Source organism: Pyxicephalus adspersus, chromosome 3 (assembly GCF_032062135.1).
Source record: "Pyxicephalus adspersus chromosome 3, UCB_Pads_2.0, whole genome shotgun sequence".
NCBI lineage: Eukaryota > Metazoa > Chordata > Amphibia > Anura > Pyxicephalidae > Pyxicephalus > Pyxicephalus adspersus.
The window spans coordinates 132,691,452-132,710,721 of NC_092860.1; the positions used below are offsets into that span (position 1 = coordinate 132,691,452).

At 36.5% G+C, this 19,270-nt stretch overlaps 1 protein-coding gene across 1 annotated transcript in view; it reads right to left on the reverse strand.

Annotated features, from left to right (window-relative positions):
* Window positions 1-9,582, reverse strand: part of SLIT2 (slit guidance ligand 2) — a 197,610-nt gene extending 188,028 nt beyond the window's left edge. The window contains exons 1-3 of the mRNA XM_072406874.1: window positions 8,838-9,582; window positions 6,521-6,592; window positions 5,415-5,486 (exon numbers count right to left, since the gene is read on the reverse strand). Of these exons, the coding sequence (XP_072262975.1) occupies window positions 5,415-5,486; window positions 6,521-6,592; window positions 8,838-9,043 (350 nt within the window). The 5' untranslated portion in view covers window positions 9,044-9,582. The remainder of the gene's footprint in view (window positions 1-5,414; window positions 5,487-6,520; window positions 6,593-8,837) is intronic.
* Between the last annotated feature and the right edge of the window lie 9,688 nt (window positions 9,583-19,270).

A 19,270-nucleotide genomic window follows, 5' to 3' on the forward strand; every position in this document is an offset into this window, starting at 1 on the left:
GACGGAATACAAAATGGCCGACACCAGTGTAAGTAAAAGGTTGCAGGAATGTCGATGAATTAAAATTATATAAGGCGTTACAAATTCAGAGGAAACAATACTGAATGCAGGATTGCACATAAATCACTTAACGTCAAATCATTTTACCTCACAAACAGCTGGAACTCCACAGGTTGCTGTGGAAAAAAACAGATGGGCCGACACTTGGGCCTATCAAGTAATAAAGACACTTATGAGGGAAGCCAACAAGTAGAACTAGCTGGCAGACATTGTCCAGGCCACTTCATCTGACTGACCTGCCTATGTGCGAAACACATGAGAAAGCTCTGGGAGCTTAACGCTCAACAGCACAAAAACGAACAGCGGGAGATAGGCCGGGGATCAACCAGGACAGTGCACGCTCAGAAACTCTAATTTCCTGACAACAGGCCTGCCTTATGAACTGTGAAGTATGAATAAAATACGACTGCCAGAGAACTGCCAATAAAGACATTCTATTTCAGCAAAGACGCCGCGGCCTAAAGCACTAACAGGGAAGAAATCTTTGTATATCAGGGGTCAGGACGGGCTGTCGCTTGTAGTTCCACAACAAATTTCTGACATTTTTTTTATAAACACTGGAAGAACACAGCTCTGTCTGGGTTATCTATGGCAACAAATAAGATGTGAATGTTCATTCACCAACCTATATACATAACTTTCACTACTGCCATGTAACTTTTTATTATATGATTTGTATAAAATTTAGGAGAAATATCTGACATTATTGTGTTGCAACTGACATTATTGTGTTGCAACTACATATGTATGTATTTATTTATTTTTTTAAAAAACCTCCCAGTCACCCATTGCCGATTTTTCCTGCAGGTCCGATTTTGCGCATTTTCTGCAGCCCAGTGTGCAGAAATCAAACAGTTCCATAGACCTAAGAACGAGTCATGATCCTGCAGTACAGGTATGTTTATGGGACAGTGAGAGATAAAAAAAAATATATAAAATGTTGAAGAAATATCTAACATATTTTGACCTTTGATGAGGGAACCATATGAGGTATCAAATATATATCATGTATTTTTAATGCACTTAGTTCAATGTTTACTTTAAGACTTTTTTGTTGCAACTACAAATATATATATAAATATATGTATATATATATATATTTTTTTTTTAAACCTCCCAAATGCCTATTGCATATTGATTTTTACAGCAGGTCTGATAATATATATATTTTTTAGAAAACTTCCCAAACGTCCTTTGTGTATTGATTTTTCCTGCCGGTCCGATTTTTCTCAGCCCAGCAGAAATCTAACAGTTCCATAGACCTAGCTAGAAGCGTCATGCTCCTGCAGTACAGGTATGTCTATGCGACGTGAGAGAACAAGCATGGAAAACTTGGTACTAGATTTTATGACCAGGCTAAAAGTGTAGGTGGCCTGCAGGAGGTAAGTAAAAGCCTGCAGGGAAGGGGGTGGGGTGTCTAAGCTGTATATATTTACAGGGGCTAGGGAGGAAGACTGGATGTTTTTTTGTAAAAATCAGGAATATTCTTTGTCCTGAAATTTTACTTTTTCCTGTCTTTTAAATACAGACAATAGCTGATAGAGGGAGATCTCAATGGATGACACGTGATATTAGCTACACAAGGTCTGCATTATTATCAAAGAGCCAAATAACTCCAAGACCTGCACCAAGAGAAGGAGCAACTGCAAAAATTGCATAGAAAACATTTTTTTAAACATTAACACTAATTAATTTAGACAAAGCCATACCTGACTTTAGTTAGTTCACACTTATACTGCTTTTCCTGTAGTATGCACTATTAAATCCTGGTCTGATTTTGAGAGATCCAGAACTCCAAACTAAAACAAATAATTCTGGGAATGTCTCCTGGAACCTCCACATGGTTCTTCCTGAAAACCTCTACATTAGTACTGTTTGCCATTTTAGATAGAGGTCAGACATAGAAACCAATGAGAACTGCCTGGACCCAGGATGCTGACACTCCTGGAAGTAAAAGTCCCATAGTAAAATGTAGCAGATTTTTTCAAAATCAGAGCAGTGTTGAGGCGCTGGCAACTAATTTATTTTTTTTTACTATTTTTAACTGGTACTTTCTCCAAATTTTACAATATATCCAAAGTGTTGATTTGCAGACAAACTTACAGGCCCTATACACAGATATCAGATGAACAATCTTGCTTCTGGTAACAGCTTGCCAGAACTGGTGATAGGCAACATTCCTATTTATGCATTATCGTCCTTGCTATCAGATTTTGCTGCATCCCAAACCAACAAGGGAGCAACTTCATGAGGGTAAGTGGTTCCTTCACCTGTGTTTTTCTGACGCTTATAGACTTCACCCTTTTAGTGTAATCTCAGCTAATACAAACATAAAAACATGAAAAATAAAAAATCTATAGGTCAAGAGAAAATATTCATTAAGATCCATAGTCACTAAATGGAATATTTTCCCCATTTTAAATGACAGTGAAGGGATAACTCCCTATCCTTATGTGAATAGGCCTTCCAAAACAATAATAAAGAAACCTTATAGGTGAAAAAAGAACCCAGACACATCTATACTAATAGTACAGGCTACATGTGGGTTTCTAACACTAGAGCAGTCATGGTCCCACAGAGAAAAAAAATAAATTATGCACCTGGTTGTTTAAGGATGGCAGGAGAATTATCCCCTTCAGCATAATATACCCCTATGGAAGGTTGTATATTTTGAAAACAAAAGGTTTCAGGAATTTGCTCTGAGATAACCACACAGCAAGCTTGGTGAGGATTACAATTTCAAAACAAGCAATTGTATACTACAAGGTATACAGAAACAAACTTTATCAATAAATAGCACAATGCTTTACAGAGATTTGGATTTGTAAAACTGAATATATTCTTAGCCCAAATCTTTTTCTGACTAATAAAATTATTTATTTGCTATGATTAAGACAGCTCTTATAAGAGTATTTTATCAGAGTACAATTTAGCAGCTCATGCGGTTTTCCACATGCGGTATATATATATAATCTGTTCCCACTATTCAGGGTGAAGTTTATTCTCAACGTTTAATACAGTATGTAGAAACAGTTGAAAAAGATGAGTATGATGAATAAACCTTTTTGCAATTAAAGTATCTATCCAAGTAAATGTAGAATAAAAGTAAATTTGTAGCATTATATAACTTGAGTCTTTGTTGACTATAACATTGACTAACACATGAACAAGAAAGATTCTGTAGAAGACTATAATCTGCCAATCCTTCAACCATCACACACCAGTTGGTAGTGTTGAAGTGGCTTCTAACTCAAAATGTTACTTTTTGCTTCTAGAAGACTATGAAAAATGTCAAAGAATAGATCACACAATTTTTCAAATAAGTAACAAAACCTAAAGCAAACAGATTTTCAGCAATGGCCATTTCCAGCATGAATTGCTAAAAGGTAACTGGCCTTGAAACAGGATTATATAGATTCTAAATTCTCAGATACCTCTGTCTTAAAGTGCCCATAGACAGCCCAACCAATCTTATTCAAAGCGGGAGTATAACACTTTTAATGTTTGAAAAACCCTAAACAAAGGATAAAAAGATAGTGGTCAAAAGAACCAAGTGTTATTCTATAGATCTCTAATAAACATACTGGTGCCAGTCTTATCTGAAAATAGTTACTATAAAGAAAAGTCCACTTTGGATGACCCCCCCCCCCCCCCCCCCCCAATCCTAATAATATTGCTTGTCTAGGTGGTGCAAGAAGAGGACCTAAAGACATACAACTAATATTAAACTCAGCTTTTATTATCCAGATGGGGAAATGGTCATTTTAAGTCCATGAGTAGTCTATAGCTACCTCAACTAAAAAAAAAAAAAACAACTCTACATACACAACAATATACTTTACTTTAAAACAAGAATAAAATATTTTTTACAGACTTCAAACTTGTAAGCCAAACCATTTGCACTACAAAACTAGAGGGAAATAGAAGTTCATAAAAAGAAACACCCCCATGAAAAGCAATATAGCTGGTAGAACACCCACTATTCTGCAGGCACTGGTAATCTTTCATACAGACAATATCATTTTGGGAATCACCCTGTACTGTCATTTATGGCTCTTATCTTGGACACAGCAGCAATATCTAAATTTAAACAGTCCTGGAATGATGTAATGACTCGAAATAAAAAGAGACAGGAACAAAAACCAAGGAAAATAAACATATACATGACGACACTGCCCCCAGAACAACTGCCACAAAAATAACAGGCCCGTACAACCTTTAACAATGTTATACAATTCAGGGAAGCCAAAAATTTCAGCCAAACTCTACTTGATTAATGTGCACAATTGTTGTTTAAACCACTGCAGTTTAACAAATGGAATACCAAACCTAACCTTTTTCTTTTCCATTTATAGTGATGCAGTGTCTAATTTAAAAGAATTATCTATCATAGCAGAAAATAAACAGGGATGATCACCTTACTCATATCATTGGCATTCATCTAAGTTGGAGAAAGTAACTTCAGCAATGATAAAGTCAATTGAGCTTCCTCATCTTTTTTTAGCATGCAGGGTTCCAATTTCGGAACTCATTTTTTTGGGCTGGTCATACACAATGTTTATTTGAGACAATGCTATTTTATGTCTCATACCGTAACCAATAAAAATTTGAATAAAATTGTAACCATCAAATCTCTATTAGTGCTGGTTTAGTTCATAATAAATACAAAAATGGGAAGATTATTGGCAAATCCAATTCAATGGCACTAAACATACCGTCCAAAATAAGTTACAACTAGAGGTACAGTGCCTATTATTAAAGTACCTAAATCAGGTGGAGAAAACCAATACACAATAAAAGTGTTGACAAATGAACTACCTAATCAGGCTTAGTTAGTCTCTCAAACTTCAAAAGTAACAATTCCTTGGAAAGCTGCCTTTAACCATACCAGTTATTTATGTTTACTCAATGACTAATATAGCTTTATAATGATTCTGCAAACAGCACCATAGCTAAGATTATTGGAAAACCTGCTGATCATCAATAGACAATGAGTAGAATTATGCAAACTGTTTTCTTGCCCGAGGCAGCTATTTTACATAAGAACGTGAGACTTAGTTTCTGTGAAAACTCAACTTTCACTGAGAAACAGTTTCTCTCTACAGGTCATAATGTAGGGTTAGAAGTAAAAAAAAAAATATTCCTCCTCCCGTTTTTATTAGTTCTTTATATGTGAACCAGGGAAATTTCTAACAAAAATTTGAAAATGTAATGCACTTTACAAAAAAAAAAAAGGATGAAAACTATTAACGCTAAACTACTGAGTATAAAGAACTTAGACTATTCTGTTTCTAAACGCACAATGACACGCACAAAATACAATATCTATTTAAGCCACCATTAAAAATACTTACAATCTATCCAGCTCTTTCAGATCTTGAAACGCTCCCCTTTCAATGGTGCTAATCTTGTTCTCCATAAGCTGTCTGAAATTTAGAAAGACGCTTTTTCATACAACTGATTATGCAAGCATCGATAACTGCCTTTATTCATTGACAAAGTATAAAACAACTTACTTTTCAAAAGTCCACATTCACGATTAAAGTTCAGCTAAAATAATGACAACACTGACCTTTCTGATCGTGGTACTCAAGGCGAAGAAATAAAAAGTGAATAAAGAAACCCCTTTCTTGTCTTATATTACACAGTTTTATAAATCTATTATACAACATGAAAGCATTACTGTAAAAAGTTTACATTTTTTTTTACTCATTTAGTACAGAATACATAAACCAATAAAAAATAGTGTTTAACCGAAATAATCGGAAAAAGTTAAGCAATAGATTTTATGTCTGAGCGATAGTTGTTTTTTATATACCTAGTGTATTTTTTAACTAGAATGATTAAATAATATAGCAATGTGTGCTAAGGGCCAATTCTTACACGTGCTTATAATAATGTGTAATAAACATCCTGATTAATTAAAGGAAGTGTTAACACTTGTGAAAATGCAGTGGATTGACATAGATTGCATAACACACAAGACACACAGCTACAGTCCAGAGTAAGTTCCTTCTTTCCAACTAAAGTATTGTTTTCTAATAGGACAATAGTTGACTGAGCTGAGACAAAACAGAAGTACCCTCCAATTTCACAAATGTGTGTGAAAACATTGACAATTATAACTAATTACTTGCAGATGACAGTTGTTACTTTAGTACAATGCATAACTCGCATAACTAAGTTTTTAAGTCTTTCAAGCTGCGCCTAGAACTTCCAAAAAGATTATAAGTACCACATTTGTTACAAACAGACCGTAGATCTTCATTTTGACACTTTTTTTGTGTTTGTTGGATAATATAAAACATACTGGAAATTAATTATAGATATTAAAATATTTACCAATTTTATTAGACACTCCAGTCATTTGTTTTAAATTTATATGACATATGAGCAGCATTAAATTATTAACTACTGAATGCATTACACAATAATAATAATTGAAAAAAACAATACTTACAGAACGCGAAGATGTCGCAGACCAGCAAAGTCTGTCTTGGTTATTCTTGTGATATTGTTAGCATTCAAATCCCTGGAAATAGGAAATGAAAAAAAAATTAGTCCCAGAAAGGCAATTTTCTACAAGTATTTATTACACTTATCAAAAAAGTTAAAAGGTTTAAAAATCTATTCAGATCATCATTATCTCAAAAGATAACACTGTTCCAAACTTCACTTGATAAAGCAACACATTTAGGTGTCTTATCTCAAACGATCCTCCAAATATGACTTATGTTGGCTTTGGAAAAGAATATCATAAACTAATTTTAGTTAGACATTACGCACATGCACACATCAAACATCAAACAACAATTAAAGATTTTTTCTAAATCAAAGCCTAGGCTAGTGTTATTACCATGAATTACATATGTTTGCATAATTTTTTTTACAACCTGACAATATTTATCAAAACATTTCAAACACTATGTACCCAAAAAAAACCCCTCTGAACCTAGATATAACAATAAATCATTTATGACACAACTTTGGTTGTGTAAAAACTTCTCCACTTATTAATGAAATTCAATCATGCATGAAGACTTTAGATAGAGTATAATTGACCAATTTCCTTCTGCAAACATAACTAGGTTAAAAAAATGTCAATATTAAGGCTTTGAAGTTCAAAAGTTCCACGTTATGGTGCAATTTAAAAATTTAGATGCTAGAGAAAAAAAATGTTCACTTTGGAATTTTTTGTTTTAATTGAAACAAGAGTGACATTGACAATTTTTGTTATCATTAAAGGACTGATAAATCTCCCAGGATGCTTATAATTTAGCTGCTATCTGAGTTGAACATCTGAAATTAACCTTGCCCTCATGAGGGCTAGTTCAGCTAAGCAGAGATTTGAATTAACATTGCTGCTGGTGGCCAGTAAATTCACAACAAACTTTTAGAAACTTTGGAAAACAAAAACAAAAAAAAAAGTTTGTTTGCACATCTGTTCCTTTTCGACTTTAACTACTCCTAAAGCCAAAATGATTGCCACTGCCTAATACAGAACACACACCAACATTGTCATAAAAAAAGTTTCTCATATGCACTCTGTCTTTCATTAGAGTTACGTATGTAAAAACTGAGGTTTTAAACAAAGCAAAAGTTATGTCATGAAAATAAAAACCTTCAGCAGACAAGGACAGGTAGTGACATATTTTTAGTACAATATTGCTTAGGGCTTCTGTCTAGATGGCAGTGTGTTCAGTGTAATGTTTGCCTAAACTTTGGCTTGTCAACACTTGGACATGGTATGGGATCTCTCAACAGTCTGCTAGGTTGATTGTAGTTTGAATTATTACCCTGGTACTGATCAGGGATAACACCAGATGTAAAAGAAAAACCTTTTTCCTGATCCAGACAACACTGTAGCAATTTGAAGCTCTTGCATGTAAATCTGTACAAAAGTTGGATTGAGGATACCAATAACATTTATTTCAGGACAGCTGTGTTTAAATTTGAAGAGGCGATGGTTAGAAGTCTTCAGTGCAGTAAACCAGCCTACACTTCAAGTGAAACTGACAGAATGAGATAAAATCTGGGAGAATTTCTTCCTCACTCTGCCTACCATGTCCTGCTTTGTCTCCTCTCTTTCGCCTAGATTATTTGTACTATAGCAGTTGTTTCTTATTAAGAATTCATAATTTACAAAAAACAAATATGGCCAAGCAAAGTGATGCTGATAACACATCCACTTTTTCTCGCTGCACCCCTGACGTCATCTACGCTGTGTAATGGACTGTGCTCTGGTGAGGTTTAAAGTGCTGTTACAGTGTGGTGGTTCAGCTGAAGCCAAGGCTTGGAAATGTTACATTCAGACACATTAGGAAATAGTTTCAGGATGGATGCGCCTGCTTTCCATGGCCAGAGAAAGTGGTGGTGAAATTGTGAACCTAGCAGGCGCCGATAGAGGCAATTGCGCCACTGATTATGTCACATCATGCATAAATATTAATGAACATTGCTCTTGAGAAACTGGTCTGCGTAGAGAGCTTAGCTTGGTCTACTGAACACAGCAACTGGTATTTTAATATAGAGAAAGGCTGGCATTTGTCTGAAGTGTGTACATGCAAGGTTGTCTAAACACTTTGACCACAAGCCTTCAGATGTTTCTTATGGCTTTGAAGGGGTAGTGCTAACACTAGAGAGATGTAGGATAGAAATTTTAGATGTTGCTTGAGTATTAACACCAGTGGCATGTAAAACCCCAAGATGTGGCTTTTGTAATAAGACACATAAAGCACAAATTTTACGAATAAGCATTCATGAAGAGATATACTCACAGTCGTTCAGTGTTCCGGGGAATGTTGCGCGGCACGCTACGTAAAGCTAACCCATGGCAGTCCACCGTGGTCCCACTACAAGTGCACTGAGCCGGGCACGGCTGAGGTGCCACCTCGCTCAGGATCACCAACACTAACCCCACAGAGATGGACAGCTTCCAGAAACCAACGCCACACATTTTCTTCTTCACAAATCCCGCTAACATTAGTTAAAACCAACTGGGCAATGCCAAGTAGAAGAGAAGCCAAAAAAAAACAAATCAATAGTTTTCACCAAGCTGGGTATACCAGCTTGCCAATTCGAGGCTCGCTGATTTTTTTTGAAGAAGAACTTGTTATAATCTCAAGTTTGAAATCTGGCGGACATGGGGTATTAGCCGTTTATCCAAAACGCATGGTGGCCGCACCAATCCGAGGACCAAAAGCAACTTCTCTTTTTTCTGAGCACCAGCTTTTATATTCCCGTCATAGATCAAGTGAGTTGATTGTGATTCCTGCCTTCAGCGTCCAGAGCAATCCTTCAGGCAGTGAATGAATTTCTGCATCTCCGTCTGTTCCGCCTCTGTATTACTGCGATATCCCTTCAAACTCAAGTGTATGCAGTTGAAAGCAGACAGGTATCTGCACAGTAAGTTTTATTCCCTGCAAAAGCTTGTCACTCCAGCCTTGTTGTATACACAGAGAATAGCCTGTGCATGCTGCTTCGCAGAGCCTGTCTGCTAACTAACTGCACATTGTAGACTGAGAGAGGAGGAGGAGGAGGTTCTAAACAAACATACTGCCCTTAAAGGCACAGCACCTTACTCCAGTCGCTTTCAAATCCAATAGCACAGTCCCACTTAAACACACACAAAAACCACAGTTCTTTAGAGCTGAATGCCTCCTACAGGGCTGCAATGCAATCCTCCGCCACCATAAGAAGATCCTGTCTATTGAACCACAAGAGGAGGGAATTCTGATAGGGAGCAGACTTGTCTCAGTACATAATCATTTTTATTATGCCTGGCTGTACAGCACATTATCCATCTGCCACTCCAAAGTCAACAATCGCCAGCTCTGCGGTGCTGTGGTCTCCCTCTCACAAGCTGATCAATGAAACAATCTGTAGATGTCTGCTGATCATCAGACGTCTATCTGTTCTAGAAAAGGTATGCTGATAAAAAGTGTCCTTTTGAACTACTGGGGTCAGGACTGTGATGTTATGTATCTTTCTATCTTTAAAGTAGATGGAAACTTAGTAACAACAATATTAAAAAAAATCTTCAAAAGCAATGTGGCAACATTTATTATTTTGAAAAAATTACAGCTTTGATTATAAAAAATAAAAATACCTGGTCATCCTGCTACGAAGGTCCTTGTTCAAACGAATCTGATTATAAAGTGATAACGCTCTGACACTGTCTCTCAAATGATCTTCTGTGTTGCCACCTTGTCAGGTGTGCTTTCATTATAGAAGTTCCCATGCTTAATGACCGCTAAACAGGTATGGACCGCCATTGTCAGAAACTCCCATGGCAGAGCTCATGTAGACAAAATGTGGCTGCAAAGAGAAGGAGAAGATTAGCTTATCAACCTATATTAGCCTTGCGATGAAAAAAAATTATTAAAAAAGGCATTTATTTATAATATACAGTGGTTAAGCAAAAATATCACCCATTAGGATTTACATTACAATATGTGGGCAGATCTTTTACCACGGGTGTGCTATCCTTTATGGGGAAAAGGTGATCACCAGAATCCAAGAGAATGGTTGTTAGTATGCTGGCAAACCTCTATCACTCATTACTCACAGAAATGCATGCAATTGTTGCAACACTTACATTTATAAATTCATGTATACAGCACGGTGGCCTTTGCAGCGCTAGGTCCCAGATTCGAATCTCATCTAGGACTCTATCTGCATGGAGTTTGCAGGTTCTCCCCATATTTGCATGGGTTTCCTCCAGATACTCCGGTTTCCTCCCACATTCCAAAAACATGCTAAGTTAACTGGTTTCCCCCCTAAAATTGACCTTAGACTGTATTAAAGACATATGACTATGGTAGGGACATTAGATTGTGAGCCCTTTTTGAGGGACAGTTAGTGACATGACATATGGACTTTGTAAAGCGCTGCGTAATATGTCGGCACTATATAAATACTGTATAATAATAATAAATAAAAACATGCAGCCTCACACACAGATTTTACGGACCTCAATCTACTATAGATCTCACGTGTAGATCTATGGTGCAGATTCTCCTCCACATACCAAACAAATGCCTATGGAATAAGTCTATAATACATTATCTGCAGAGATAAAACAAAATGCTTTGCCTGTTGTTTGGTAAACAGAGGCTTGTCCATCAGTGGTGATTATCTGTGCACCACACATAAAGCAATTACCCCACAATTGGCCACTTGGTGCAATCATGTCTTTAGAGTATGATGGCCTTTGTTTTAAGAATACTCAGTACAGTCCTTTATGTATTCAGTACACAGAGACCAAACACTAATTAGTTCAATCTAGGGATGCAACCAGTATCACCAGATATTAAAAGGTTATATTAAGTATAAAAAATATTATAGAATTTAAAGATTTTAAACTACCCCTTGCCAACACACAAACACTTCAAAAATGTTGTCATTTATATCCAAAAAAAAATAAAAATAGAAAACCTGTCGGAAATTGTGTTTCACATAGAAAAAATAAGAAAAATACTATTCAACTGAGATTTAATTAAAGGTAGCCCTCAAGTAACAATTAGTAAGCGCAATCAGAGGTGTCCAACCCCTGTAGGAGAAGCATGGCTTATTTTTGCATCACAACAGAGAATTTCTGGGAAACAGTCAAAAATATCCAATGATGTCCCCTCGAAAAACTTTTTTACTTTTGAAAAAATCTGTCAACAGTACAAAAACAATAAACTATTATTTACCTAAAAATCTAAATTAAAGCCCAAATGAGAGCCTATATCTAATTTTATTGCCATCTGCACACCAGTAGGTAACAGGAAAAGGACACATCAAAAAAATGCAGAAGGGTTACAACTTCTGATATTGTTTATATTTCTCTTTTTGCCTTTTTGTATCAGACCGCACTACCACACATCCTATATATTGAATGAGTTTCAGTAAAGCAGAAAGTGAAGAAAAATCTCTCCAGTGGGGTCACAAACATTATTAAGAAAGAAGCAAAGATTCTAACTCTTTCTAATTGTATCCTATACTGAAAAAGTTCCTAAGGTTCTATTAATAAAACAGGGAATCTGATATTAATATTATTGTTAAACAGTATTTATATAGCGCCAACATTACACAGCGCTGTACATTAAATACGGGTTGCAAATGACAGACAGGTACAGACAGTGGAGGGACACAGGAGGAGGAGAGAACCCTGTCCCGAAGAGCTTACACTTTAATGATGCTGTTTATTTCCCGAAACATGGTGGGAATTAATTACTGCCATAGTAACACATGGACCTGGAAGATTCGAAATGTCTGTTTTATAAATAAAGGTCATAGTTGGCTATAATATTCAAGTGTACTGATAACTTGTATACAAAATACATAACTAACCTAGCTATTAAGTGAAAACTTTTTGTAAAGTTTGGGGTCAGAGTGTGATACATATGTTTATCGGTCACCGATGTCTTTGAAGATATAGGAATCTGACAAACTAGGATGTGCTGCAAGCTGTTCGCAATCCATGGCGAAACTGTATAAACCTCATTAATCCTTTTTTGTTTTAGTTTTGTGTAGAGAGAGGGGCCAGTTTTAATCCCATTCTAGATCTTTTACTGATATGCATGACATTGGCGGGGTCACCTACCCCCATTTCCGGATTGTCTGCGACAGAGGGACCCAGATGTCAAAAAAACCCTCATCTACCAGGCGGCCAATGACATAAAATTGCTGCAAGAATGTTTCTGCATTTCTGTGTCACCACCCCCCTGGTGTTGTTCACCATAGGAGTATATGCAGAATGCACTCCAGATGGGGGAACCAGGAAGTTCATCTCACAGCCGTGCTTGGCCTGTCACAGGCATGCCAGAGGTGGGGAAAGGGTGGGGGGGAGATCCCCTTCACAGTTTAAGACAGCAGCCTGAGGGGGAGCAAACTACAGGAAAAGTTTCCTTTGAGGTCTTGCTTTAAGCTAAAAGAATGACTATAAATCAAAAAGAAACTGATATATACACATTTATTTTTCATCTCTTTTGCCCTTTGCTAAACCAACATAAATGGATTACAGAAGAAGAACAATATAAAAAAAGTAGTCCATAAATAAATAAAGGGAAGCTAAATTTTCAAGCTCATCCTATCTGATTTACAATGCTGTAAAGAAAATATGCCTGTTTTATAGCTTCCTACAAACTGCAGGAGTTGTAACTTAACAGCAGCTGTTTGTCTGCAAAAAAGCATCAGTGCATTTGGCGTCTTACAAGCCATTCAGCCAATGCGCCCAGTTCCAATCCTATCCAGAGGTGGAATGTTTGGATATCCTGCTTCCATGCATCGACAGCAGCCAGGACTCACTCAGGAAATCTTTCTTTGCCAAAACATATTAGCATATGTTAGAACTTTGAACAAGGGTGGCCATACAGAACCCATTGCAAACATTACCTACAATCATTAGACAAGAACTGTGCTTCCCACGAGAGCTTTGCTATTCCCCACCAAGAATGTAGAGTAGGTTAATGCCAATTTTTCTCCTGTCAATGCAAAAAAGGGAAAAAGATGTAACCTTGCATGCACTGCTAAACACAAGGATAATCATAGGTTCCAGCAGGGCAGAGGAATGGCATGACTATCACTGGCCCATCTATAGTCTAAAACAGTGTTTCTCAACCAGGGATCCATGGTTGGGGTTCGTTGAGTAATGAGCAGTTTGTGACTTTCAGGTCATTTTAAGTGAAACCAATAATCTTTTTGGCCAATGATCACCAGCCAGGAATGTAGGCGGCATTCTTCCTAATGATCACCAACCTAATGTACTGTAAGCTGTGGATATGGTAATGATTGGCAAGGGTTCCTCAAGGTCTGTAAGTTATTTCAAGGGGTTGCCCCTTGTTAAAAAGGTTGAGAAACTCTAGTAAGAAACATGCTTGTTGAACCCAAAGTAAAGCTGCAGATAAAAATTGTTACAATTATCTTACTGGGTGGTAACAAGCACTTAACTGTCCCGGTACATGTTACTAAAAACTGAGTTGAGAATGCTTGTATCTCTTTGCACCCCCGGAACCTTCTAAATGAAGGCACTTGGAGAATACTGTGCCATGTAATTTTCAGCATCAGCTATTTGACACTCAGCTCATGTGAATGGACATGGGTGATGAAGAAATGACCATCCATGACACGTTTTGTAACTGTTCCAGTGGTTAAACTGGACATTTTAATAGCCACAGTGTAAAAAGAACCTCCAGTTTGCTTGGACAAATGTCTGGGAAGCGAGTCCTTTCCAAATGGTCAATTAAATTGTAAGATTTGGCCTCTCCACATACACTTTCAAAATAGATGAGCAGTAACAGTACATTTGGAAGCAGAAAAGTGTTTGAAGAGCAACCAGAGAAATACTAAAACTTTAATCAAAGGTGCCTTAGCCCTCTATCAAACCTATTGCATATTGAATGAAAGAAACACTTTTTGATGCTCATAGCAAAAAATGATAATACTGGTTTAATTTGTAAACTTGTAATGTAGAGCTGACACTTCATGCAGTACATTACCAGCATGATTAAGAACAGTGAACATCAGTGAACAAGAAAGTTGCCATTTCACGCAGAAGCACCATGACCATAAATACAGAAGTGACTATAAACTGTACCTTTTTCTCATATTTTGAGTATAGAACAGCAAAAGTCTGCTCAAGTCCCAAGATTATCCATAATGTTCACTACCATGGCAAGACTGGTTTACTTGTGGAAGAGTATGAAGTGATAAGTTCAGAACATCAAGACATAGTGGTAGCCCTGAAAGCCCTAAGACATAGTTTAGGTAATACTAGATGCAGATTAATTGAAACAACAAAGGGTCAAAGAGACAAAAAGGGATGAGAAATCTACACAATGCTTACAGTCTCCAGTGCAGTTTAATCTAGGATTAAGTCTAGCCTGGGTCCTAGAATAATCCTAGGAGCCTGGGAGTTATTGAGTCTTAAAGTGGAAATATTTACAATCCCTAACAAGGAGTAAATAAACTTTAACAAACGACCCGATTAATCTCTGTAGCTGCAACCACTCTAAAGAAAGTTATTCTCAAAGTTTCCAGCTTCTCGGCTTTACTTGGTATTTCAGATTCCTCTCCCAGTAGTGTGTTGGCAGCCCGCTAATCTCCAATGGAGGCAAGACTGGAAAAGAGGAGTGAAGACCCAACATACAGAACTTCAATTGGAATGAGGATGAAGAAACTAATTTCAAACTTCTTTAGGGCCAATTCAAATTAAAGTGTAGTGCTGATTTAGCTCAAAATCCAGGGTAGGTGACATTTGTAAATTATGGCGCACTGAGGTCACTGAAGTTGAACTTTGAAGATGTGTTAGGAGGTCATTGAAAATGAAGTTACTACATATGGATACATGGTATGGCAAGGTACTACTGGTGATGTGGTGTGAATGGATGGTTGTTATGGATGTATGGATGTAGTTCTGCTTTAAGAAATATTCTCTCACTATCGGTGAATGTATATATTCATTGGTTAGGGTTTGATCAGACTGGTGAAGAGGTTGCGGTGTGGTTATCACTTCCTCACACCACTGATGCTGATCAAGGAAGACGCTAAATGTAGCACCTACCCATGGCAGCCCAAAAGACAATCAATGGGGGTGGCAGTGCGTAGTTCATTGCTGCTTATTTTTTGTCCGCTGCCACAGCTGCTGCAGTGGAGGTGGCTGGCAAAGAGGCATATAGGAACACTTGTGCCCACCTCAGGTCTGAACCAGCCCTTACTTATCAGTTGCCATACTCTGAATTTACAAACTGCTTGATTTTAGTCCACTTAAGATGTATGTAGTATAGTGGAAAATGAAGTGTATGTTTAATGTTTTTATATTTATGTTCTGTTTTTTTACAAAAAAAAAAGGTTATTTATACGTATACAATTTGTTTATATGAAACACCAAGAAACGTGGGGCTATAATTCCAGGTTTTCTGCATTGATATTTACTGATATATTGTGAATGGTCTTTGTAGTTTGATATCCTGCCACTGAGATCTATTCATAACACACAGGCACCTCATATATCCCCCAGAGAAGGGACAAAACCCCTTCTCTGCAGGTTTGGGGTATGCATGACTTCAGTAATTCCATCCATTTCAATCACTTTAGGTTTTCAGAATACTCTGACCATATTACTATAGATGGAAAGAGCTCCATAATGAATGGGAAGGTGGGGATGAATATAGATTGTGTCCCTGCACACACCTCAAAAACAGATATAGATATATATGATTTTTAGAAAAATACAGGCAGTGAAAATTATGTGCTGGAAATACTCTGTAAATTAAATGTTTTGGATCCACTCTGTACAATTCGGAAATTTGTAAAATAACAATTTTATATAAAAAAATAAGATGATCCTATAAACATATAAAACCAAAACAGATAAAAATAAAAAAGCTGTCCTTACCCATTAATGTATTATCCATTCTTTATGAACCCTTAGGTATTTTCTTCATTTCCAGAAATGGTCTGGTCTTCATCTACATCATAAAAATACAGTCTTATCAAGCTAACCGCAAGCATTTTATATTATCATGACTTTAATGAACAAATGGTTTAAAGTGGTATCTGGGACAGCAGAACAAGAAATGAGCAGACAGTTTGTCATTAGAACATGAAGATACAGACAGTAATACCCAACAAGATATTAGAAAGTTTTACTATTTTACTTGTTGCATTCTGTATCCGCACTGGGGAGATTTCTTGTGTGACACCAATAAAAACTTTCAGTTTTGGATGAAATTGGGCTTTAAATAAATGTGTTTAGAAAGGAAAAAATGGAAAACTCCTGGATAATGAACAGCCAAGTATTTCAGCTACTTGAATTACCCTATCTACTACGTTACCAGTACAATATGGCTGATTAAAAGATTTTAGAAACGTTGAAGTCTGAAAATAGATGGAAAATTAGATCTAAATACTAAGGTCACCCAAAGGGCAGATCTGCAGCGGGATCCAGTGGACCAAGTGGCTTCCAGAACCTTGTATATTAAGGGATTAACTTTTTAAATGCATGACCAATAAACAACATGCAATTCTATTGTGAACCTTGAGGAATGTATGGGGTGCCTTGTCACATTAGAGCCTGGATAGATTACAGTTATTGAAAGAAAAATAAGACTCAAATGGTACAGGTAAGCAGACTTTCAGAATGCTCATCCACGACATACAACCAAAAGGAGTTTAAAATATACATTACATATATACTTAATAGAGGAGTAAATCAACAACAAATGACTCAGGCAATAGAAATCCAAGTCAAGGTCACTGATTTCCATTCTACTGAAAAGATGTGGTTTGCAAGACATCCCAAAATATACAATAATGTGCCAAAATACCTTCTAACTGCTGTGAAAGTCTGATCACCAGCTACAGAAAGCACATGGTTGAAGCCACTGCCAATAAAGGAGGTCCAAGGAGTTACTAAATATAAGGATTATTTTTAAATAAGGCATGCTATGTCTAACCAATTCCCATAATTAAATATCATACTAATAGAATTCCCTGTTCTAGACTATATTAGACAGGACCCAGCTATGAGATTTATTGGAGATATGTATAGTTCGCTAACTGGATCTGGTGCCAGAAAGATTGTGCATTCATATGATGCATTAGGTGAAGATTGTGTATTCTCATGATGCATTAAGTAAAAATTGAATTTTTATCTCCATATTATAATGACTGGGAAGAGCGCTTGGAACCACCTACATGCATTTCTCTTTGTATCAGAGAAACACATTAGGATTTATATATTACAGATTTATAGATGTTACCTTCTTATACTAACATACTGCTGAATTCTAAATTTGTCAAACTATATTTTAATTTCAACAACAAAACCTTACTTTGTATTGGTTTGTCCCAAAGTTCCCAACATTCAAATAACTCTTAGATTGTAAGCTCTTCTGGACGGGGTCCTTTCCTCCTCCTGTGTCACTGTCTGTATCTGTCTGTCATTTGCTACCCTTATGAAATGTACATCGCTGCGTAATATGTTGGCACTTTATAAATACTGTTTATTATTATTATTATTAATAATAATAATAATAATAATAATAATAATAAAAACAATAATAATATTATTTTAAATATCAGACAAGCTAACTCTATCATACTAGAAATGAATGTACTGCCACTGTGTAAGTGAACCAACATATAACAAAGCCGGGAATAGAATTTTAGTCATCCGCCGGTCTCTCTTCTAACAGATAAATATCTATCCTTTATTGAACTGACACTTTCACTTTATATACATGACACCTATTGCATGATGTAAAATCTCATTATTTTACAATGATGTAAAGCTGAACACTAAGCAATATATATTTAATATTTTATTTTATATTTTTATATAAATCTAATGTGGTTTGTGTTCATTAAAACTGATTGCATGTGTTTTTATATGCAACCAGTTTTTATAACTAAATTTTACAATAGTAACAAAATCCTGTTTTCCCTGTGCAGCGTAACAAACTGGGAGAGGCAGAGGCACCCCTTGGGACCTATTGGTAAATCAAATGGGATTTAGTGCTATAGAGCAGGTAAGGAACATTCTGAAAAGACGAACCAGAGGGCTGCTACCTTGCCTTCATTGTCCGATCACAGGCTGAGGGGCAAGGAAGTGACCATGTCTTTTCTAACTGCAGCTGAGCAAAATCAGGTTCCCAACCTGTTAAAAAGAAATACATTTTTTTTAGGTGAAGTTTCAATATATGCATGCCTACCATGTAGCTAAGTGTTTTCCATTTAAAAATTCTATATGCCCACCTTAAAATAATAGACATGTACACAGACCTAATACTTGTATCTCATATCCTTGTGCATGAATGAACAGTGTTTTATCTCTTGGAAGCTGGCGTATGAGTGAAAAGTGCTATCACTATTCACATGCCCCAGTTCCTTCCATAACAAATAATGTCCTCCCTTAGCAGGCAGATTAATATACTCTCTGGATGATGTCAGCAACAATTCCAAGGCCTCCTAGAAAGATAAAAATAAATGATAAACAATGACAAATGACAAAAGTGTGCTTATTTGTTGATTAGAGTGAAGTGGTAGAAGTTTCAGTAGTACAAATAACTTCAGGGAATTAATATACGAGCATGCACAGCATATGCAAACTATACGCACAGTTCACAATTAGACGTTCAAGAGTATATAACATATTATACAATGTACATGTTGTAGGAGTCTAAGGCAGTATTTCCCAACCGGGGTTCCTCCAGAGGTTGCTGGG